The sequence below is a fragment of the Emiliania huxleyi genome (genome assembly GCF_000372725.1).
Source record: "Emiliania huxleyi CCMP1516 unplaced genomic scaffold EMIHUscaffold_308, whole genome shotgun sequence".
NCBI lineage: Eukaryota > Haptophyta > Isochrysidales > Noelaerhabdaceae > Emiliania > Emiliania huxleyi.
The window spans coordinates 66,948-89,704 of record NW_005199702.1 but is presented as its reverse complement, the minus strand read 5'-3'; the positions used below and the strand labels follow the sequence as shown (position 1 = coordinate 89,704).

Here is a 22,757-nt window from a genome sequence, read left to right as displayed (position 1 = left end):
GCCCACAGTCCTACGACTTCTATAGGATTGCGAGCGGGTCCCCTCGCAATCGGTGCGATCACTGTTTGGATTGCGAGGAGACCCTCCCGGCGCGCTCACTCACAAGCGCTCGCGGCTGGAGCGATTGGGAGCACCCTCTGTGCGCTGCTAGCAGTCCTCGGATCTTTGGTACGATTGTGAGCGCAGCTGCTCATACAAGATGTAGGATTGCGAGCGCTACTGCTCGCAATCGGAGGCATGTTGCTAGGATTGTGAGCTAAGCTGCTCGCAACCCTAGACGTTGCTCGGATTGTGAGCGCGCTGGTAGTAGTCGTAGGCGTCACCAGTCACCTTGTGAGCGGAGCTGCTCTTAGTCCTAGATGACGTAGGATTGCGAGCGTGGGTGCTCACAATCGCACAGAGATGCTACGATTGCAAGGAGTGCTGCTCACAATCCTTCGACTTGTAGGATTGAGAGCGAGGCTGCTCTCAATCCTAAGCCTGGTAGAAAAGAAGGTTCAGGGCCGCGTCCGCACACTTGCCCACTTGCCCGCGGCGAGATGGGCCAAGCATGGGTGGCTGTGCGCGTTTTCGCTCGCTCGCTCCTCATCCCGCTCGTCGCGGGCCACGGTTCGGTGGTGAGGCCGCTGCCGCGGCAGGCTGTCGATGCCGATCAAGCCCCGTGGGCGTCGGGCGCCGTGCCCGAGCCCGTGCCACGTGTGTCGCTTCCCAACGAGGCGGGCACGTGGTGCCCTGTCGCTGGTGCCTCCGGCGCGCGGCTGGGAAAGTACAGCGCGAATCTGGCGCAATCGTGCTTCTGGTTCTCGAATGGGTGTGCGATAGGCTGCCACGCTTGCGACGGCAGCACGCGCGGCCCAGAGGTCGGCCCAGAGAAGCGCAAGGTCTGCGCCACTCCGATGAACGCCACTCTATGCGACGAACGGCTGCGCACGGTGAACACGGACGCGGAGTGTGGCTCGGCGGCGGATAGGTACGCTTTCACGCCGTGGAGAGCGCCGGGCTTCGCGCCTGTGTTCGACGCGTGCGGCATGGCGGGTGGCCGCGCTGCCGGCCCGGGAGGGCACGGCGCCGTCTACCGGAACACGAGCCACGCGAAGCAGGGCGATCTGGGTTCAGCGGTGCTTGGCGCGCTCAACACCAACACAACGTGGTCGGCTGGCGACACCGTTGAGGTGTCTTGGGCGATCACGGCGAACCACGGCGGCGGGTATCAGTATCGGCTCTGCCCAGCCGGCGAGCCGCTCAACGAGGCATGCTTCCAAAAGACGCCCCTGCCCTTCGACCGGAGCCGCAAGCAGCTCTTCCGGTGGGGCGGCCTCGACGGCACCAAGGCGTGGTTCGACGGCGACTACGTATCGGAGGGCACAAACCCGCCGGGCAGCACGTGGGTGAAGAACCCGATCCCACGGAACGATGGCTTCACTGGTGCCGGCTTCGCGCCAAAGTGCGACGAGGTGCCAGACTGCCGCACGACGGCCGTCGAGAGCGACTGCCTATGCTCGGGTATGTGGGGACCGTACAACCTGGAGATAGTCGACTACGTCACGCTGCCCTCGTCGCTCGCGCCGGGCAAGTACGTGCTGGGCTGGAGATGGGACTGCGAGGAGAGCAATCAGGTCTGGGCCTCCTGCTCCGACGTTCAAATCACGGCCGCCCGCGCGTCGAAGTGACCGGCCCCGGCGCCGCAGGAGTAGGAGAGGTCCCGCGGAGGACGCTCGAGGACGCGCCTCTCGCGCGTGTGCCGTGGCGGCTGGGGGTGGCGGGGCCGGGGGGCGTCATCCGTCATGGGGCGTATCCTGGGGCTGGGCTGTATAAACATATGCACTGTGTGTGTCTGTGACTGTGTGGGTGGCTGTTGTTCATGTGTGCCTTTTTTTCTAGTGGCAGTCGCTAGTGCGGACTTGCTCGTGCTGTAACCTGTAAGCTGTATGCGGTGAGAGAGGCGTGTGTCGTGTGTGCTCCTTTTTGCTTGCTGGGTTGTTGTGCGAGTATGTATGTAACTAGTGAGAGGACTCGAGATTGGGGCAGAGCGAGTGGGAGACTTTTCGGCGGGCGAAATGCGGCGGTTTGGATGCGTCCCCTTTGGGACGACCTGTTGGTACGACCTGTGGGACGACCTGTGGCAGCGACCGATGCCGTCACCGGACGCGGCGGCGAGGCACACGGGCGCCGGCGTGGCGCGTCGGCAGGCCCACCACGAGCGGATGCGCGACGAGCGCGCTCGGGAAGCGGCCGCGGGCGACGCGGAGCTTCCGCCGGAGGACGACGCGGTCGAGATGGCGAGCGCCGCCCAGCTGCTGGACAGCGTGGCGGAGGTGGGCCCGAACTACACCCTGCTGCGCAGCAAGGAGACGAAGGCGAAGCGGCGGAAGCGACAGCGCGAGGATGCCAGGGCGGCGCTCGACGGCCACACTGTCCTGTCCACCGGATCGCGCCTCGAGATCTTCTGCGACAGTGAGCGGTGGTACCCTGCGACCGTCATGGCGCGGGAGGAGGACGGGGACGGACGGATCGCGCACCAGGTCGAGTACGACGGCTACCCGGATCGGCGGTGGTGGCACATGCTGGACGACGAGCGGTGGCGAGCCGTCGCAGAGCAGGCCGGCACGGGCGCAGGAGGCGCCGCCGCAGACGGGGATGGGGATGCGGCGATGGACCGCGCGGACGGCGAGCGGGGCGCCCGTGCCGCGGGCGACGCCGAGGCGGCCGAGGTGCGGCCGGCGCCGCCTCCTGTGCGCCGGGGTGTGCAGCGCAGCGCGCTGGCGGACGCCCTCGAGGCGGAGGATGACGAGCGGCAGGAGGAGGCCGCGTGCGGCGATGGGCGGCCGATGCTAGCGCCACACGGGCCGGCGCTGTCAGTGCAGCTTCGGCGCGTGCGCCTGCGGCTGCGCGAGTTCCTGGCGACGCAGGCCGCGGCGGGGAAGAGCGTGCCGATGCAGCGTATATGTGGGACAAAAGCGTCGAAAATCAAAATGTGCAAAAAAGTGTGTCTCGAGTTTGTGGCAGCTCCGCAGCCTGCGCGCGCCCAGGACGCACCACTCGCGCGTTCTGTGCACTCAGTGGGACCCAGGGAGTGCACAGATCCAACAGGAGTGAGTAGGCTCGACGCCGTACTCGAGATGGAGCTGCCACAAACTCGCCGCCGAGCGTGCCACCGAAGGCGTCCCGTCGGAGGTGGTGGAGTTTGAGACCTGAGGCTGCGGAGGTGACGCCTGAGGTACCGGCCCGTGCACAGCGACTCAGCCTGCGACCGCCACGGGCTCAGGCGAGACTTGTCGACTCGTTCCGGCTCAGCTTCACCGTGGTCATCGGGCGTCTGTCGACGTCAGGAGTCAGGACCACCCATACAGCTCGCGGGTTTGAGGTCGCAAGAGCCAAGATGGTGGCGTTTGGACATCCCAGCCATCACACAAGACAGCCTGTAGGTGATGGCGGGACGGCGCAGTGTTTGTGGCACTCGGCAGTAGGCACCCGCGGCACGGCCCCGCTGTCCGCGGCTCTCGCGGGCAGCTCGCGGGCTGGGCGGAACCGGCCCCAGAAGGGGACTGTCCGGGCGAGTGTGGCAGCTCCTGCGCTAGTATGGGCACCCTCTATTGTAGCACTACTGATCCTGGTCATTAGAGCTGCCAGGGATAGCGTCAGGTGCCGGTAGGAGTCAAAACCTCTCTCATATATGTTCGCGTGAGTCGGCGTGAGAGACATCGTGTCCCATATTGCATATCCTCCTCAAGGGCTGTACTATGGCCATATTGCGCCGCCTCCTACTGGCAGCCGGGCGCGCGCCGCGGGCGCCTCGGCGCGCGCACGGCTCGCAAAGTTCGAACGAGTACTGCCGCCGCCGGCCGCCTCAAGGGCTGCCGGGCGGCAGTACTCGCCTCGCAAGGCGCGCACCGGCTGCTCTGGCTGCTGCGCCGGCGGCCGCTGCGCTGGCCGCTGCTGCGCTGGCCGGCGAGCGGTACGACCGCCGGCGGCCGCTGAACCCGCGCCTTCCCTCGCGGGCGCCGTCGCGCCGCGCGCGCCCAACTCTGATGGCACACGGCACGCGTCGTCACCACTCAGCCGCGGAGAACAGGCGGTGCTGCGCGCGAAACGCGCGCGATCTCGTACTTTCAAGGCTGGATCCGGCCATTCCAAGGGTACCGTCGAGCGCCGCCCTGGCATCCTCGCGCTTTCGCTTCCGCCGCTTCGCCTTCGTCTCCTTGCTGCGCAGCAGGGTGTAGTTCGGGCCCACCTCCCGCACGCTGTCCAGCACGTGGACGGCGCTCGCCATCTCGACCGCGTCGTCCGCCGGCGGAAGCTCCGCCTCGCCCGCGGCCGCTTCCCGAGCGCGTCGCGCATCCGCTCGTGGTGGGCCTGCCGACGCGCCACGCCGGCGCCCGTGTGCCTCGCCGCCGCGTCCGGCGACGGCATGATGCTGTCCGCACGAGCGTGACTCGCCACTCAACGACGTCCACGACCTCCACGACCGCCGAAATTCTCCCACTCGCGCTGCGCTCAAACCGAGACGTCTCTCTACAGTTGAAAACATACACATACTAGGCCGGTCGGGGCCGATTTTATTAAATTTTCAACTTTAACCGCATGCCTCGAGACGAGTATGCAAGGACTATCAGACCCTATGGACCACAGAACCGCAGCGGAACGGTCCATTAGACCGATCCCTGACACATTTTCTAACCATACTCCACCCGCAACACCGCGCAGCAGCCTCGAGGCCGCCCACCACGCTCACTCGTCGCGCGCGAGCGCCTCCGCCTCCTCCAGCTCCTCGAGCTCCGCATCCTCACGCGCCGACTCCTCGTCGGCTGCCGCCTCCGCCGCGACGCGCGCCTCGTACTCCTTGAGGTAGCCCTCGCCGAGGTTGTCCTCCGGCTCGTACCAGACGAGGTCGGGCGGGAAGTCCTTCCACACGACGCGGTAGAGGACGGTGCCCACCTTGGCCTTGCCCTGGTTCGCATACGTCGCCTTGCCATCTGCAACCACCTGCATGCACACGGACGGGCGGGAGGCAGTGTGTGAGAGCGGGAGAAGGGGTGAGGGGAGGGGGAGGGGGACGCGCGCCTTGAAGACGGCGTCCTCGATCTTGCCGTCCTTCCCAATCTTGAGCTGCAGCTTCATCACGTCGCCGCAGGCCGGCGCGCCAACAAGACCCGTGCCGACGTCCAGATCCTCCTTGTCGAAGGATCCGACGTTGCGAGGCGTCTCGTAGTGGTCGATGATGTTCTTGTGGTAGCCGCGCCGCGCGACGGCGAGGCGGAGCGCGGCAGGCGCAGGGCGCAGAGAGCGCACCAACATGGAAGCGAGGGCGCGACGTCCAGGAAGCTCTCGCTCAGGCAGCCGAAAGAAAATTGCCGAGCGCTTCTTAGCTCCCCTGTCCTGAGGCAGAAGAGAACGACGCGACAGAGGAGGAAGTGACAAGGGAGAGAACGACGAGGGTGGGACGACCGCGAGGTGGCATGAAGGTTGCAGCGAGAATCGGCGAGAGACTGCGAAGAGAGATAGGAAGAGGCAGACTCCCTAGGGTGGGCGACGGATAGCGCACCACACACCTCTCCTCAAAATCCCTGTGTGGTGGCGGCGTGCCGTCCTCCCATCCCTCCCTTGGGTTGTCTGTTTTCTTTCTTTTCTTTCTTTTTTCCCTGTTCTCCCATCCCTCCCTTGGGTTGTCTGTTTTCTTTCTTTCTTTCTGTCCTGTTTTCTTACTTTCTTTTTCCCCGGTCCTGGACGTGAGGTTGCTGACTGCGCTCCAAGTGCTCCAAGCGCTCGCGGCTGTCACTGGTGGCGGCGTGCCGTCCTCCCATCCCGCCGACCCGCGACCGCACTCCAAGTGCTCCAAGTATGTGCGTGTTTCTTGTGGAGGCTGGAGCTCTCTGACTACGACCTACAACCTAGCCACACGAGTCCTTCCCGAGGTGAGCCGTTGTGCGCGTTGTGGTGACGGCGGTTCTCGATTTCTTTCAAGTCACACCCGCTGCTTTGGCGGCCATCATTACTACTCGTAACTAAGTATCCAGACCACTGCGCGCGGCGTCGCACGGCGCCGTGGCTGGCGCGTGCAGACGCGTGCCGCTGCGAAACCCGGGTCGTCTGCGAGGCCCCCTAGTCTCTCTCACTCGCCCTTCGGCTTTGGGCCCGCAAGGACGTGCAGCACTTGCGTGAAGACGAGCTTGCCCCAGTACATTTGCAGCGCCGAGAAGGCTATGCCGAAGCCGATCACTCCATACAGCGCAGCATCGGGCGCGGCTGGCCGCTCCTCTTGCGGAAGCGCGAGCGTCGCGAGCATGTCCGGCACCGCCTGTGAGCCGACCACCCACGGGAAATAGACGGCCCTTAGCGGCAGGTACGCGGCGGCGAAGCAGACGCGGGCGAGCTCGTTGACGGCGCGGCAGAGCGGCGAGGCCTTCTCGTACTCGAACCAGCCGCCGCCCCGGCGGACGTGCTTCTCGTGCTTTGGGTGGAAGACGTCGACGATCGAGAGCGGGATGCCGCTGACCTGCGCACACGGCGGCGACGGCGGCGGGACGCGTCTCATGGGCACAGGGGTTGTTGGCGCGGGCGTGATTAGAGGGTGCGGGGCGTGGCCGGGCCTCACCTCGATGGCGCCGAAGAAGAAGACGGCGTAGTAGCTGCAGAGCGGGCTCAGCGTCGCGTACGCGACGGCGGCCATCCCAAAGTGGTGCGCCAGCATGAGCGGCTCACGAAGGCTCGGCACGAGGAGGCCGCAAGGGATGTCCCACAGCAGCAGCTCGCCGTACACCAGCTGCGCCAGCTGGCCTCCGAGCCGGTGCTCGTCCAGCACGCGGCCGCTCAACGAGGTCGGGACCGCTGCTGAGAGGAACCAATCCTGGACTCCGACGCAGGCGAGGCCAATCATGAGCGGGAAACAGATGCACTGGTGGGCGGTCAGACCGGGCAGCCTCCGCCACGGGCCGTCTGGCAGCAAGTAGGAGAAGGCGACGAAGAGGAGCAGCTGGGCTGCGAGGCAGGAAACCCCAGCCGCGAGGGCTAGCGGGGTGAGGCCGACGGCCTGGGCGAGCGGCGTGGCCGCGAGCGGAATGAAAAGCGCCTCCTCTAGCTCGGCGAGCAACATATACATATGGAGCGGCCGCAATGCTTACCCCGGATGAAAGAATTCCGAAATGGTCTCCCGTCCGAGCCGTCCCTGATCCCTCAGTCGCGCTCCCAATACGCGCATCACTCGGCGCCTACCATAAATAAATAGATAACTACCATGCTCAGATGCTCATGAAAGTAGGCGCAATCGATCGGGCGCGCCGTCCTCCCATAAATGATTAATTAAATAAATAGTCATCTCCAGTCGCGGTCGCGGCCAGCGCGTGAGGCCTGGCTAGGGTTGCCGGGCGAGAGCTCGCATCCCTCCACTCGTATTTTTCTTTTTTCCTTTGGTTGATGTTTTCCTTCTTTTTTTCCAGTCCCGAGTCCGAGCCTGACTGTGTGCAGTGTTCTTCTTTTAACAAACACTCTCTGAGTCTGACTCTGTTCGTCTTCGCCTTCGGCTATCTAATCTAATCTGCGAGCACGGCGCCCTGGCTATCATTGTACACCGCCACGCGCGCAATCATCCTCGCGGGGTCGTCGTGGCCGTCGAGGTCGAGGAACGAGGCGACGATAGCGCCGTCGCGACCAAAGGCGAGCGAGGCGTCCCGTCCGTACCCGCGCGGGCCGCACGAGGCGTCAAAGAGGCGCCACGAGCCGCAGAGCGGGTCGCTGCAGCGGAGCACCCGCAGGCAGCCGCGCGAGGGCGAGGCCTCGACGAAGTAGGCGAGGGCCGGCGCGCCGTGCGGCGAGAGGGCGAGGTCGGGGAAGGCGCCCGCACCAAAGTCGCTGCGCCGGGGGCGGGGCGGAGGTGCGGGCGAGGGAAGGGGAGAGCGGCGGCGGGGGCGGCGGCTGGGCGGGCGACTTGTGGGCGCGGCTTCCTTCGCCTGATGTCCCCGTGGAAGGCGGTGGCGTCGACCAGCACCTTAAGGGGGCGAGGGCGTCGCCACGGATCACGCGTCCGAGGCCGAGGCCGAGGGCTGCGGCTGGGGCGCTGCGGCGCTGCGGCGCTGCGGCGGCTCGGCGCGGTTGCGGCGGCTCGGCGCGGCGGCGGCGGGGCGGCGGAGCGAGCGGACCGGCGCGTCGCAACGGCGAAGCAGCCGGAAGCAGCGCGCCAGGAAGAGCGAGTGGCGGGCGAGGTCGAAGAATGTGAGCAGGAGCGCGTCCTGCGGCGGGCGGGCGCAGCAGGCGGACTCGGTGTCTCGCGCCCGGCGCCCGTGCCGGCGCCGGGGGGGGGGAGAGCCTTCCCGACCGCGAGGAGGCGCGCCCAGGCCCCGGGGTTGACCATGCCGCCCGCCGCCGCCACGCCCGCACCGCCGCCCTGCGCCACCACCACGCTCGAGCGCCTAGCACGATGCGCCGACGCAGCCGTCGCGAGGGGCAGGGCGGGGGCGTCCGGCGGCGAGTGGCGAGCGGCGGGGCCGTGGGTCGGCCGTGTCGAAGACGAGGCGCAGCCGCCGGCCCGAGATGTCCCAGTACGCGAGGGACCGATCCGCGAGCACGGGGCCCTCGATGCCGCGCTCGGGGCGCCGCGTCGTCTCGTTGACGGTGAAGGGGTCCGCCGCGGTCGCCAGCACGGTTTTGGCCGCCACGGAGCCGGTGGGCAGGTCCACCCTCAGCAGCACCAGGCGCGACCCGGCCTCGTCCGACAGGGCGGCGGCGACGCGCGTGCCCTCGCGGCCCGACGACTCGAGGTCGCAGTGGCGCACCTTGACGGCCCTCTCGAGCTCCACCGCCTTGAACTGGCTGCAGACCGCGTCGAGGCAGATGCCGAGCGAGAGGGCGCGGCCGCCGCTCGACGTGTGGCAGAGGACTGGCCGCGAGGAGCGGTGCGCCATGCGCATCCGGATGAAGCGCGGATCGCCGTCGGCGCCAGAGACGAGCGTCGGCGGGTGGGACCAGCCCTCGCACGACGAGCCGCCGCACCTCGCGAGCCGCAGGCCCGCCTCGGGCTCGACTGCGTTCCAGCAGAGCGTGACGTTGCCGTCCGCGCCGCTCCGCGCCTGGGTGTACCGGCCCGCGCCGCGGTCGGCGATTCGCGGCGCTCGAACGGGTGACCAGGGCGGCGGCGCCATTGACGGTAGCGTGTTGGGCTGCAGCGAGGCCCTCGTGGGCTGCAGCAGCAGCAGGGGCAGCAGCAGCGAGGCCGTGGGCTGCAGGAGCGGCAGCGGCGGCCTGGACATATGAGGAGACATCGTTTCAGAAGAAGAACGAAAATGTCTTCGCGTTCTTTCTTTACGTGTGCGCTCCGCCGGCGGTCGGCGGCGGCTCAGGGTCGGCTTGGGGCCCGGCTCGCCGCGCCGTGGCCCGCCGGGAGGCCTCGGAGAGCATGAACTCGGAGAGCATGATCGGGACGGGCCGCTCGACGGAAACTTGGCTGTCAACAGGCTCTTAACAAATATCTCTTGAACATGCCTAGCGTTGCCTCTTTATTTACATTAGTGAAGGTCCTTGGGGTGCAGCGGTGCTCGTGGGTGCTCGTGGGGGTCAATGTGCGCCAAAAGAGGATGCCGGGCACCGTGGGGGGTTAATGTGTGCGCCAAAAGAGGATGCCGGGCACCAGGATCGAACTGGTGACCTCTGGGTTATGAATCCAACGCTCTAACCAACTGAGCTAGCCCGGCTCGATCTGGCAGCCACTCGATCGCGCACGGTGCCGCGGCGGCGTGCGCTTCGAGTGTGGGATGCTGGATAGGGGAGGCCAGCTCCGCACCCGCCTATATAGTTGAAATGTGAAATTTCGGGGGGACTACAAGTGAAATTATTATATTAATAATTAATAATTTAGAGAAAAGGAAATTTGATGATTAAAATGTGAATAAATGTGTGTTGTGTTGTGGTGTCGTGGTCGGATGGAGAAGTTGTAGATGTGTGTGAGATTGTGTTTGTGTTTGGAGGTGGAAGTGGAGGTAGTGGGGGAGTGGAGGTGATGGTGGGATGTGAGGAGGAGTGTGTAGAGTTGTAGAGTTGTAGAGCTGTAGAATGTTGTAGAGTGTTGTAGAGATGTAGAGATTTAAATTCGGGTGGCGTGTGATAGATTGTGTGTTGTAGAGAGATGAAAGATGTAGAGGCGCTAATAGGGTCCGATTACGTGTTCTCGCCGTGGGGCGTGAACATCTTTGCACATATCATCATGCCCACCTTGAGAGGGTACCCAACCTTCCACTGCAGATAAAGCGCGACGGCGCCAGCGACGAACTGGCGTCCGCCAGACAGGTCGCCCGACGGCCCGTCCCAGTCTTGTGCGCGACAGGTATCGGCACCCCGTTCTCATCTACCTTGGTGGCGTAGTGGGAGTGAACAACGCCAGCCCCATCGAGAGTGGACCAGCGTTCCTCGACTCGGTACTTTGCGACGTGCTCTCGCGTCGCAAACTCCTCGAGGCTCTTGTTGAGGAGAAACCCGAACTTTGTCGTCTCATACCAGTCGGGACGCCCAGACACCTCGTCGAAGAAGCGAGTGCCCACGTCCTGCAGCCGCGCAAAGAGCTCACGCGTGTAAACATTGTTGGTATCGCCACGGTGCATTAGGTCCATGCAGCGATGCCACAACGCGTTTGCATCCTGATCTGCGGGCCGTCGATTCTCATCATACGGCGCAAATGCCACGCGTGCCCGAGAGGTGGTGGTCCACGAAGTTGGCCTCCTGTCCGCTGCGTGCCTGTAGGTGCGCCGCGCACACGTACTCCACCTTAACCAGCTCCTCGCTACCGAAACCGCGAAGCCCCTCTTGTCGCGCACTTGGCATGTTGAGAAGGAACTTGCTGCGCAAAGAGCAGTAGCGAAGCGCCGTCCCCTCTTCAGGCGAGGCGCGAGCGGCCGTCGTCACCAAAATGGCGAGGTGAGACCGTGACAGGCTGACCCGGGTATAACTTCTGCGTAGCCTGCGACTCGAAGCAGAGCGACTCCTTGGCTTGCCCGCCGCCAGCCATAACACCGCCCGGGAGCAGACCGACGTTGTTGACGTTGCGACCGTTGCCGTCCACGACCTCGATGCCACCGAGCTGGCGCTGGTCGCGCACAAAGATGTACTGCTTGTTGGCACCTGGCTCAGGACCCGTGTAGCCGCAAACCCTGGAAATGACGGTGAGCAAGATGTCTTTGAAGTGCGGCAGTGTGTTCTCGTCCTCCTCAAAAACAATCACCGACGCCTGGCGTATGTCGTTGCACACCGTCCGGCACTTTGGGCTCGTGGTGATCTCGGCCACAATCTTTGGGACGTTGTCCCACGACCACTCCTCGCCAAGCGTTGCCCAAAACTTCTTTGTGTAGGTGCCGCAGATTTCCTCGGCGTTGATAACTCCGTGCCGCTTGAGCTGCTTGTGCGAGTGCACAACAATTTCGTTGCTCAGCGTGGCCACGAGTACAACCTCCTTAGCCGCCTGAATGACTGACACCCCGACACAGTACACCTCGGTCTTGCCAGAGCCGGGTGGACCGCTGAGCTCGATATTCGAGCGTTGCTCGAGGATAGACTTGAGGGCCGCAATCTGGTCGGGCGTGTACGGTTGGCCGTTTGGACGATGCGTTGGGACCGCCAAAGCTGTACTAGGGCGCTCGGCGACGCATGGCTTCTCCGCAACAAGGAACGTCTCGGACACAACAAGATCTCCATGGTGTTGTATCCCAATGAGATAATGGTCAACCCCGTTTGTCTCGCCTCGCCACTCCCGAACGAGGTGAACACCGGGATGCGGAGTTGGACACGTACGCAGGATGCTCACATAGTCGTTCGGTTTGAACTTGGCGGCAGCTGCGACCTCTCTGGCAGCGGCAACCGTACCCGCTACATTCGCAGACGAGGAAGATACGACCTCGAGGTGCTTCCATGCAACCGATCGCACAGCACTGCCACCTACCTCCAGGCGGACGGAAGCGGTGTGCGCAAGTGCATCGGTGTCGACGACCACAACGGGCATCCCAATCCAGTTGCTTTGCTTGTCAATAACTCGGAACTTGGAGACAGCAAGCACACTTTCGCGCTCAACGTCTGGCACCTTGTCCAGGGTGAGCCTCTGCGACTGTGACAAACCGTTGCCACCTTGCGACACTGACTCCACCGCTTCCGGCGGAAACCAAGCTGCCTCCGACTCGTCAAACTGGACGCGCAAGCTATTGGTCCGACCAGAGTCTACTTTGACAATCTGCCCTCGTCGGCCTTTGTAAGGACCGGGGTAGCTCTCGAGCACACAAACTGCATCGCCGACTATCATTGCTTGCAGTGACTACGCTCTACGGGCAGCTTGAAGAAAACTACCAAAATTTGATTTCAGTATATTCGGACACGTCGAGAAGTAAAAGTAAACAAGACCAGTGTCGCAAAAAGTCAACGTCATCAGTACAACATGACATGTACATGTACTTAGCAGGCGCTCAACGCCTTCTGTCCGATGCCAAGAGCTCCAACAGCCGGAGACAAAGTTTATTGTGTTGACATACACTACAGGAGGCCCTCGGCTGTACCAATGCCCTTGTTCATCTACCAACGCAAGAGAGCGGCTTGCTCCAAGCGCCTCCCAAATTGTCGCGATAGACGAACGGCCAAAAACGGTTCAAGCAAAGCAGCGACTCACGGGCGGTGATCAGATCGCTCGCGAGAGATTATTATTGCAGTGCGGATGACTCGAAGCGCCCAGGCGGACCTGGCTAGCCAGGCTGAGCCCCTCGCAACCGACCCGCGACCACGCGCTCGCGATTATGAGGCGAAAACCGGCTATCAGCAGCAACTGACAGACCGCACGAAAACACCTCTGCCAACCAATACAAGAATGGTCACCGCAAAAGCAAGACTGGAGGCGCCCAGGCGGACCTGGCTAGCCAGGCTTAGCCCCTCGCAACCGACCCGCAACCACGCGCTCGCGATTATGAGGCGAAAACCGGCTATCAGCAGCAACTGACAGACCGCACGAAAACACCTCTGCCAAACCAATACAAGAATGTTCACCGCAAAAGCAAGACTGGAGGCGCCCAGGCGGACCTGGCTAGCCAGGCTTAGCCCCTCGCAACCGACCCGCAACCACGCGCTCGCGATTATGAGGCGAAAAGCCAGCAAGGAGATCGACGAGGAGCGTGTGCAGCTCGCCTATTTTGTTGCGGACGATCGTTTCGAGGTGTGTGCGCGCACCCCGCTCGTCGACCCCCTCTCACGCCGCCGCGGCCGCATTTTGCAGTCCTGCATCCACTGTGATACCAATCGTGCCTCAGACGTGCCTCACTGCACCACGCGCCGACACAACTCACAGGAAGGCTCCTCCTCTTCCTCCGCCGCATTGTTCTGCTCAGACGCCGGCGCTTGTAGCTGCCCGTGGTGCCCAGGGCGCACTCATCACGAACCGTAGCTGCATGACTGAATCCTTCTACCTCTATTGCACTGTCCCCCGCAATGACCTGGGCGATGTCCGCCACGCTGACGGAGTGGTGAGCATCATCGCCCTGCCGAGCGCTGCGATTCGCACGGTGTCTGCTGAAGGGACCTACGAAGCGATGTGAGTGCCGTGCGGGTGCAAAGAGCTGCCTGCCAGCTTCTGTCGGCCATGGAGCCTTTGTGCCTCGACCAAGCCCCTACCACCTGTCGCCGCCACGCCGTCAGCACTCAATGCCAAGACGACGCCGACCTCGCACGAGCTGACTGTCACCCTGTGCGACGCTCGCGGCGTGATGGCGTGCTTCGACAAAAACGGCACACCACCAGGCCCTGGAGCGCGCTTCAGCTGTTCTTGTGCCTCCCGGTGACGCCGTCCTCCGCGGGTCTTGCCGCGTGTGCTTTTGCGTGTAAGTGTGTGAGCAAACCGCTCACAGAGGAATGTCAAGGAGCCGTCCGCACGGCGAGGCATCTTCTTGGCACCGTCCTGCCACGAGAACTTTCGGTAGCCAGGAGCCAAAGCGCGAAAGCACTGCGCCGACGCTGCACCCTCCGTGCCGCTGGAGCCGTCGTGCACCTCCCAAAGGTACTGCAGAGTGCAGACGCCGCAGCGAGTCTCTGGCCGGATGCCGAACTCGTCGCGCTGCACAAACGTGTCGGCGGCACGGAAGCGAGCGCGACCCTCGGGCGTCGAACGAAGACAGCCAGCACAGCAAGCAATGCCGCGCTTGCGCCGTTTCACGTGCTGGCAGCCACTCGATCGCGCACGGTGCCGCGGCGGCGTGCGCTTCGTTCGAGTGTGGGATGCTGGATAGGGGAGGCCAGCTCCGCACCCGCCTATATAGTTGAAATGTGAAATTTCCGCGGGGACTACAAGTGAAATTATTTAATAGTTAATAGTTTAATATTAATTATAGAAGTATAAAAAATATGTTGTGTTGAGAAGATTTTTGAGAAAAGGAAATTTGATGATTAAGGTGTGAATAAATGTGCGTTGTGTTGTGGTGTCGTGGTCGGATGGAGAAGTTGTAGATGTGTGTGAGATTGTGTTTGTGTTTGGAGGTGGAAGTGGAGGTAGTGGGGGAGTGGAGGTGATGGTGGGATGTGAGGAGGAGTGTGTAGAGTTGTAGAGCTGTAGAGCTGTAGAATGTTGTAGAGTGTTGTAGAGATGTAGAGATTTAAATTCGGGTGGCGTGTGATAGATTGTGTGTTGTAGAGAGATGAAAGATGTAGAGGCGCTAATAGGGTCCGATTACGTGTTCTCGCCGTGGGGCGTGAACATCTTTGCACATATCATCATGCCCACCTTGAGAGGGTACCCAACCTTCCACTGCAGATAAAGCGCGACGGCGCCAGCGACGAACTGGCGTCCGCCAGACAGGTCGCCCGACGGCCCGTCCCAGTCTTGTGCGCGACAGGTATCGGCACCCCGTTCTCATCTACCTTGGTGGCGTAGTGGGAGTGAACAACGCCAGCCCCATCGAGAGTGGACCAGCGTTCCTCGACTCGGTACTTTGCGACGTGCTCTCGCGTCGCAAACTCCTCGAGGCTCTTGTTGAGGAGAAACCCGAACTTTGTCGTCTCATACCAGTCGGGACGCCCAGACACCTCGTCGAAGAAGCGAGTGCCCACGTCCTGCAGCCGCGCAAAGAGCTCACGCGTGTAAACATTGTTGGTATCGCCACGGTGCATTAGGTCCATGCAGCGATGCCACAACGCGTTTGCATCCTGATCTGCGGGCCGTCGATTCTCATCATACGGCGCAAATGCCACGCGTGCCCGAGAAATTTTGAAATTTGATGATTAAGATGTGAATAAATATGTGTTATGTTGTGTTGTGTTTGGAGATGGAGGTGGAGGTAGTGGGGAAGTAGGAGGTGATGGTGAGATGTGAGGGATGTGAGGAGGAGTGTGTAGAGTTGTAAAGTTGTAGAGTTTTGTAGAGTGTTGTAGAGAGATGAGAGATGTAAAGGTGTTTTAAAAAGTGTGGGGATGGAGAAGAAAAAATTCTTAGGATGAGAAAATGGGCGGCGCGTCGAGGCGGCCGAGCGGTCCCTCGCTCGCACGCAGAGGCCAGAGGGCGCGCCCGCGTCGACCGCCGCGAGCAAAAAAGAAAATCGCCTCCAAGTCGCCCGCGCACCTTTCCGAGGTTATTCCCAGTTGCAGTCTAAGCAGTCTATGAAGTCTTCAGACTGGGACGGACTGCCTAGAAGACTGTGAATAGGAATCCTAGTCGGCGTGCGCGCGCGATAAAGGTTTTTGCTCGCCTTCCCTGGGACCCCGTGTTGCGTGACGGTCTCTGTGCGATTTCGGGCCCGGGGTTGTGCGTTTATTTTAAGTATTTTCTTCTCAATAACAAGGCTGTGAATTCACTGTGCTAGGTGAGTCATGGAATAACCTTTCCGGGACACCATGAGCCAGGTCCCTTGTGCCCTTTGACCCAGCCTTTACCGGTCGCATGGACGAGCGGGCCCTGTGACTTGTGGCCGCGCTTTCACAGCCTTGTTATTGAGAAGAAAATACGTCCTATGGCCCCCCCGGCGCTGTGCGCTGTTCATGGCATCCTATGGGTCGTCCAGAGTATCGACCTCTGGCTTGTCAGCCGGTCACTTGATGACGACCATGAAGTACAGCGATCGCCAACTCGCTGGCCTCTCCGCAGGCCCCCCGACCGCGTCGAACTCATCGGCGCGGGCTCTCTCGGCTACGGGACCGGCCCCAGCTTCGGCTGAGGGCTAACAAGCTGCCGAGCCCAAATCACTGTGAGAGCCGTGATTTCTTGTTGGTTAATAAAAATCTCTCTCTCTCACACACACACCCCAGTGGGGACAACCTTTCCGCGACACCACCGAACACACATGAGCAGCATCCTCCTGCTCTGCGCGCTCCTCTCCAGCGCCGCCGCCCTAAACATCGGTCTCGGCCTCCCCTCCCCCAGCCCCGCGGCGCCGCCACCACTGCGCCTCGCCGACGCCTTTCGAGCCCCGTTCGCAGGCGGGCCGGCGCCGCCGCGCCCGTCCATCGGGGCGATGCGCGACGCTGCTGTGCGCGGAGCCATGGCGTCGTCGCTCGCGCTCGCGCTGAGCACGGCGAACCCAGCCTTCACCGCGGCGGACGTGCCGGCGCCGAGCGCCGCCGTCGAGCGCGCCGGCTTCTCGCTTGTCGCCGACTCGGACCAGGAGAAGTTTCTCGCCGAGCGCGCCAAGATGAAGACGCAGGCGAGCTCCGCCGCGCCGTCGCCCGTCGCCGCTGGTCGTCCGGGCGATCGCTCGTTACACCCGCGCGCGCACGCAACGACAGCTCGGACGCGACAGACACCGCTCACACACACACAAGACACAAGCGGCTGCCGGCCTCCGCGAAAACCTCGTCGCTCCGCTGAGGCGCCGCCGCCTCCCCCGTTCGCAGTACGAGCAGGACCTGGAGGGCACCTACATGACCGCCGAGCAGACGACCGCCAAGAAGGCCACCTACACGCAGGCTCTCGCGTCCCGCGCCCTAGCCCGTGCTCCGCGCCTCTCGAGCCCGACAGCTCTCCCTCCGCCAACCTACCCTCAGGTGGTCTATGGCCTCATTGCGATCGCCTTTGTGGCGCGCGCGCCCGTCGCCGCCCTCCCCCCCCCCCTCCCACCCTCCCACATCCACCCACGGCGCGCGCGGTCTCGCCCTTCCCCGCGCAGGCACCGATGATTCAATTCTTCTACTACACCGGTGGCAAGTGAGGCGGTCGCCTCCTCTCCGCCGCCGCCCGTCTGTGTTGATCTCGTGCACTTCCCCTAGCGTTGGAAGTGCTGCATGCTGTTGCTAAACGCCCGCCCTCGTGGGTGCGGTGAGAGCCGCGAGGTGTAGCCCGCGGGCCGCCGGGTTTTGTATGTCGGTCGCGTCTCTCGTGAGGAGTGCTGTGCAGGCGCACTACATGCCATACTTTAGATCTGAGCCTCGGTGATCGAGGTCGCGCATAGACGATGTCATCATGAGGACTGCCCCGCCGCGCCCCGCGCGCGCGTCTGGCGCGTCCCGGCTGCGTGTGCCGCTGAGCGCTCTTTGACCTCGTCGCTCGTGTGACGTGTGTGCATACGATCGCTGCGCGGCCCCTCCCAGCTGGCGAGTTCCCCGGCGAGCCGCGTGCGCACGCCTTTCCGCATTGATCTTTCATAAAGCCGCTGGAAACCCCCTATACGCAAAAAAGAATAAATGCGCCGCGGCCGGCGCGCGTCGCCCCGAGCTCGACAGAAATAAAATCTCGTGGAGCTCGGAGTGCTGAAGTATTGAATTGCTGGTCTATGAGAGGTTGAAAGAAAGAAAGAAAGAAAACATACACGCCAAGGGAGGGATGGGAGGACGGCACGCCGCCACCACACAGGGATTTTAAGTACAGGAGTGTGGTGCTACTCTAGCCGTCGCCCACCCTAACCCTTGGTCGTCTGCCTCTTTCTATCTCCCTTCGCAGTCCCTCGCCGATTCTCGCTGCAACCTTCATGCCACCTCGCGGTCGTCCCACTCTCGTCGTTCTCCCTCCTGTCGCTTCCTCCTCTGTCGCGTCGTTCTCGTCTGCCTCGTCCTGCGACGCCGCCGCCGCCTGCCGATCCCTTGCTCTCGCGGCTTCTCTCTTCTTTCGTCGCAGCTCTGCTCTCCTCGCGGCATATTTTGGCCCCTCGAGTTTATCTAGCTCTCCTCGCGCAAGGACGACTCTTCTTACGCCCACTCCGATCATTTGCCGCCCAGTCATATCGTTGCTCAGTTCCACTCTCTCTTCGAACACTTGCACCTCCACCGATGATGTTGGCGCTGGGGTCCCCTTCGGGTGCATCGTTACATCTGACGACGGGATTACCACTGGTGTTTCGTCTTCCTCGGAGTCTTCTTCCCCGGCTTCCTCCTGTTCAGCTTTACGCTCATTTCGTTCAGCGTGGCTCACCCTCCATGCCGTGAACAGGCGCTTTATCCATCCTATATTCTTCTCTCTCTCCTCTGCCCGTGCCTTGGTCTTGTCGTTGTTTCGCACCCATGTCTGTATGGCGATCGAGGCTGCCTTCCCCACTACCTGTAGTTCACTCGTCATCTCTCCTGCGAGCTCCCCTCTCTTTCTTTCTTGGTATGGAGTCCGTGAGTGCGGGCAGCGTGCAGGCAATCACGGGCGCTATTTTGTCGTACTCCTCTTCGGCGCGCGCTCCGAATCTAGAGCCCATTGCCTTTAAGGAGGCTGCCCTCGCGTGTCTCAGGAATGCGGCTGTGTCTTTTGAGTCAGACGCCGCCCGTTCGACTCTTGCTGTCGCCCTCGCCGCGTGTTTGTCAAGCTTCCGCATGAAGTAACGCGCCTCTTCCTTATTTCCACAGCGCAGCTGCCGCTCAGTATGTGCGCCAACGACGCCTGTGGTGGCTCACTGTCTTCTTGTGTCCAGTCGTCCCAGTCTCTCAGTTCCCCGATTCTCCTCCTTGCCTCGCGCGCCTCTTTTGTGGCCTCATCCCTAGCCGCCTTGCACGCTCTGCATCCCCAGAACGCACTCCTCGTGGCGGGGCCCCTCATTCCCCGCTTCTTTTCCCTTCTAGAATACGCCTGTGGTGTGCCCCGTGTGGCAGCCCGACCTGTTGTCTCACCCTGGCCCCCAAGATCGTTTTGGTCGTCACATGGTGATCCCCGAGTCGTCAAATGTCGCCCGCCTATATCCTTCCCCCCGTTCTCGTCTGGTAATCTCATCTTATTGTCCCAGCGGTGTTCTCTTTTCTTTTGAGCTCTGTGAGCTCTCCACCAATAAATAGGAAAAGTTGTGGCGTTGTTGATTATGTCGAGAGCCGAGAGGCTGGCTACAGCCACTTCGCTCCACAATCGTCCCGCCACCCCTGCCGTGTGCGATCCCCATCCCGGCCTCACCGTCTTTCGATATTGCTCGCACACCCACTCGTGCGAACAAACAGTTGTTTGGTATTGCTAAAAATCTCTCTCTCGTGCGCGCTCTCTCTACACATGTGTCCGTACGTCCGTCGGTCCACTATCTCCCTCTTCTCTGAGTTCTCTGCCGCCTCCCTTCGCACCGTGTACATGCATGGCCGCGTTCGCACCGCGTCCCGCACCGCTTTCGAGGCGTCCTCCGTGTCGTTATTTCCGACCGAGCTCCGAGGTAGGTATGCTGTCGCTACTGCGTCGGCGTATGCGGTGCAGGCTATTCCCACATGCGATGGCACCCACACAAAGACCACCGCCTCTAGCTTCGATCTATAGTACGCAATCGCCTCTCTCGTATGAGAGGTTGAGTGCGAGACATAGCGGAGAATTTTATTGTTCCGCCGACTTCAATACGTCCTTCCCCGACAGCGACAAAAATGCGCGCCAACCTTGCCCCAGAGACGCCCTCTCGCTGGCCCCAGCGTGTGCCCAGACGCGCACACCCGCGCGCACCACCTCACACGGCTCGTGTGTCTCTTGCAGGGGCGCCTTCAAGTCCAAGCACGACCATGAGGAGGTCAACACGAGCTATCTGGCGACAATGGAGATTGACGCCGATGGGCTGAATCTGATCAAGGCTGTGGCCGCCGAGGCTGCCCGCGAATCGGTGCCTGTGGCTGCTGAGGTCCCTGATGCCGAGGACAACGCGCCGCCTCCAGCTCCAGTGGGGGATGGCGAGGCCGACGAGCGGAGCGCGGCGGCGAGCACCCCCGAGGATCTCGCCGCCTTGCTGATGCAGGTTGGGCTGAGCACCCGGAAGAAGAGCCCGTATCTTCAGGGCCTGATCGATGCGGTCCGCTCAAAGGCCGACGCTGCAGTGTCCAAGGATGGCAGCCTCAAGCCCTCGACCGAGGCAGCAGACGACATCCGGATAATGCGCTTCTTGGGCGCAAACAAGTGGGACGCCGCCGCCGCCGCCGAGGAGTACGTCAGCTCGCTAAAGAGCCGCAAGGCGAAGGGACTCGACGCCCTCCGCGACGAGATCGTCGCCAAAAATCCCGGCTTCTTCGGCGGCAAGGAGGAGCTCGACTGCATCTACGTGCACGGGACGAGCAAAGCTCTGCAGGAGGTCAACCCCCGCACCTTCACCGACGTGCGCACCGAGGGCCCGTACCGGCTGCTGCGAGACAAGCGAGGCAACCTCGTCGTGATTGAGTGCGTGGGCGTGGTCGACTATGCCGCCATCGCCGCTGTCGGCTTCGAGCCGTGGACGAAGGAGTTCTTCACCTTCAACGAGCTGCGCGTGCTGGTGCTCGACGAGCTCTCGCGGCGATGCGGGAAGCTGCTGCTAACAAACACCGTCATGGACATGTCGCACATCAACATGATGCCCAATCCCTTCGCGCCAAAGGTCGAGAAGGACGGGAAGGCCGCCGCCAAGGCGTCGTCGGAGGTGACCAAGGAGGTGTACCCGACGACAACCTTCCGAAACTACATGGTCAACCTCTCCGAGTCGACCGCCAAGGCGGCGGGGCCGCTGATAAAGGCGCTGGTGCCCAAGCGCTCGGCGGATAAGCTCAAGATATTTGGCCCCGACTTCCAGTCGGCGCTCCACGAAGACGTTGACTGCGCAAACCTGCCTCAGCGGTATGGAGGGGAGCTCCCGGACGGCATCCAGTTCAAACTGATCGACGCCAAGGGAAAGAAGAAGTGAGCGCGTCGCGCCGAGCGTGCGTGGACCAGTCACCCCCCTCAGTCCTCTGAAATGTGATCCCATTCGGCTCGATGGGCGCCTCGGGAACCCGGACGGCAGAGCCGGCAGCTTTTTGGAGCTATCCTCTCTGCGAGAGAGTGTCCGATGCGCTGGACGGACACACGCTAGTCTGTGGGGGCGGGGAAGAGGGCTCGAGCGGACCCCCGGGGTTGGCGGTCCGACGGCAGAGGTAGGCGTCGGGCGGCCTGTGTGTGTGCCGCGAGGGGGGCGACGGAGATTTCCGAGATATCCACACACCTAGAGACGACCACCGCGTCGGCACGTCGGCGCAGCCACGTGCGACGTGGCGCTCTTTGTCACTCTGTGATCTGCCTCCGAGGGGTCTCGCTGTTGATTTCATGATTTCATACGGATAAAAACAGTACAGCCACGCCTCCTGGCCACTGTGTGGCGCTGCGTGCGTATACACTGTGGCGCAGTGGTGGCGGAGCGGTGTGGCGCGGCGCTCCACCGCGGCTCGGCGCGATCTGGCTCTCTACCGATGGCAATCTGACTGTGGGAACGTGGCGCGCCCGGCGCGTGCGCCCCTCACCCGGCCTTCTTCTCCTTGTCCTCCTTGAGCGGGACGATGCGATTGAAGACGGGCGCCTCCGCCGTGGAGTCCGTGTCGACGCAGAAGAAGCCGAGCCGCTGGAACTGGAAGGCCGGCCGGTCGGCGCTGCGCGCGGGAGGGCCCGCCGCCTGCGCGAGGTCCCTCTCGACCACCGCCTCGTGCTCCACGCAGGAGTCCGGGTTGAGCAGCTTGAGCCACGAGGGCGCGCCTACGGGACACATGCCGCGTCGTGGGCCGCGTCGTGGACGCTGCACGGCGCCATCGGCCCGCGAGTAGCTCGCGCTTTCAGGCGAGGCCGCCTCCGCCTCGTCCGCCTCGTCGCCCTCGCCCTCCTCGTCGCCCCCGCCGCCCCCGCCCTTGAGCTTGGCAGCCTCGCCCTCGGGGTCCTCGGGCGTGAAGAGGACACCGTAGACGCGCACCTTGGCGCGCACCCCCTCGGCCGCAGACACCCAGTGCAGGTGGCCCTTGGTCTTGTTGCGCTCGGCGGACCCGTCCGCCTGGGAGGCGCGGCATATGGAGACGCGTCAGAGTCGTGCCGGAGTCTCGCTCCCCGCCAACGGGCCGCGCCCACCGAGCAGACGAGCGCGGTCACGCCGCCGTCGCCGCCCCTCACCACCTCGTCGCAGCGGATGGTCACGCCGGCGCCGAGCAAGCCAACCTCCTTCCCGGGCGCGAGGCCGAAGAAGCTCGGCGCGTCCACCTGCGAAGGCGCGGTCGCGTCGGCGCGCCCCACCCCGACGCGTGTGCGCTGCCGCCACGATACCGCGGCTGGGCGCTGGGCGCAGCGCGGGGTCCGGGGAAGCGCGACGGAGGCTCGCGCCTCGCGAAAGTCGTCGCGGTCGATGTAGATGGTCTCGGGCAGCACGAGCCGCCGGGCGCCCATCTCTGCGTTCCGCGGGTGGTTCGGCGACTCGAACGGCTTCCCGCCCGCCGCGAGACCGCGCAGCTCCACCTGCGAGGGGGGAGGCGCTGAGCGGCGGGCGCCGAAGCTCCCGCGCCGGCGGAGCGCGCGCGGAGGGGCTGCGCCTTGAGCGGCCTCAGCACGGCGGAGCGGCGCGGCGCGGAGGCGTCCAGCGCTGTGCGCGCGACATGCTCGACGACCTGCCACCGCGCAGTCATGGCGGCCTTCG

The 22,757-nt window shown here is 63.3% G+C and overlaps 7 protein-coding genes across 7 annotated transcripts in view; 3 read left to right on the top strand and 4 right to left on the bottom strand.

Annotated features, from left to right (window-relative positions):
* Positions 1-539: 539 nt before the first annotated feature.
* EMIHUDRAFT_116799 (hypothetical protein) lies at positions 540-1,670 on the top strand (the record flags this gene model as incomplete). The annotated part of the gene is made up of 1 exon (XM_005774770.1): positions 540-1,670. One exon carries the CDS (start codon positions 540-542, stop codon positions 1,668-1,670), a length of 1,131 nt encoding a protein of 376 aa, XP_005774827.1.
* A 387-nt stretch (positions 1,671-2,057) lies between these two features.
* EMIHUDRAFT_116798 (Hypothetical protein) lies at positions 2,058-3,195 on the top strand (the record flags this gene model as incomplete). The annotated part of the gene is made up of 2 exons (XM_005774769.1): positions 2,058-2,946; positions 3,101-3,195. The coding sequence occupies 2 exons, from the start codon at positions 2,058-2,060 to the stop codon at positions 3,193-3,195; spliced, it is 984 nt and encodes a 327-aa protein (XP_005774826.1).
* A 1,533-nt stretch (positions 3,196-4,728) lies between these two features.
* EMIHUDRAFT_116797 (putative NifU/IscU) lies at positions 4,729-5,295 on the bottom strand (the record flags this gene model as incomplete). Its single annotated transcript, XM_005774768.1, has 2 exons — positions 4,729-4,983; positions 5,056-5,295. The coding sequence occupies 2 exons, from the start codon at positions 5,293-5,295 to the stop codon at positions 4,729-4,731; spliced, it is 495 nt and encodes a 164-aa protein (XP_005774825.1).
* Positions 5,296-6,109: 814 nt separating this feature from the next.
* On the bottom strand, positions 6,110-7,090 carry EMIHUDRAFT_240426 (hypothetical protein; the record flags this gene model as incomplete). Its single annotated transcript, XM_005774767.1, has 2 exons — positions 6,110-6,493; positions 6,593-7,090. The coding sequence occupies 2 exons, from the start codon at positions 7,088-7,090 to the stop codon at positions 6,110-6,112; spliced, it is 882 nt and encodes a 293-aa protein (XP_005774824.1).
* Positions 7,091-7,526: 436 nt separating this feature from the next.
* On the bottom strand, positions 7,527-9,239 carry EMIHUDRAFT_116795 (hypothetical protein; the record flags this gene model as incomplete). The annotated part of the gene is made up of 5 exons (XM_005774766.1): positions 7,527-7,845; positions 7,982-8,058; positions 8,133-8,222; positions 8,342-8,402; positions 8,545-9,239. 5 exons carry the CDS (start codon positions 9,237-9,239, stop codon positions 7,527-7,529), a joined length of 1,242 nt encoding a protein of 413 aa, XP_005774823.1.
* A 10,526-nt stretch (positions 9,240-19,765) lies between these two features.
* Positions 19,766-21,433, top strand: EMIHUDRAFT_444293 (hypothetical protein). Its single transcript, XM_005774765.1, has one exon. The coding sequence runs from the start codon at positions 19,902-19,904 to the stop codon at positions 21,012-21,014; it is 1,113 nt and encodes a 370-aa protein (XP_005774822.1). The 5' UTR covers positions 19,766-19,901; the 3' UTR covers positions 21,015-21,433.
* Positions 21,434-21,602: 169 nt separating this feature from the next.
* The window catches only part of EMIHUDRAFT_240419 (hypothetical protein), a gene marked incomplete at both ends in the record, with an annotated part of 2,849 nt that continues 1,694 nt past the window's right edge, over positions 21,603-22,757 (bottom strand). The window contains 3 exons of the mRNA XM_005774764.1: positions 21,603-21,835; positions 22,034-22,124; positions 22,199-22,579. Of these exons, the coding sequence (XP_005774821.1) occupies positions 21,603-21,835; positions 22,034-22,124; positions 22,199-22,579 (705 nt within the window). The remainder of the gene's footprint in view (positions 21,836-22,033; positions 22,125-22,198; positions 22,580-22,757) is intronic.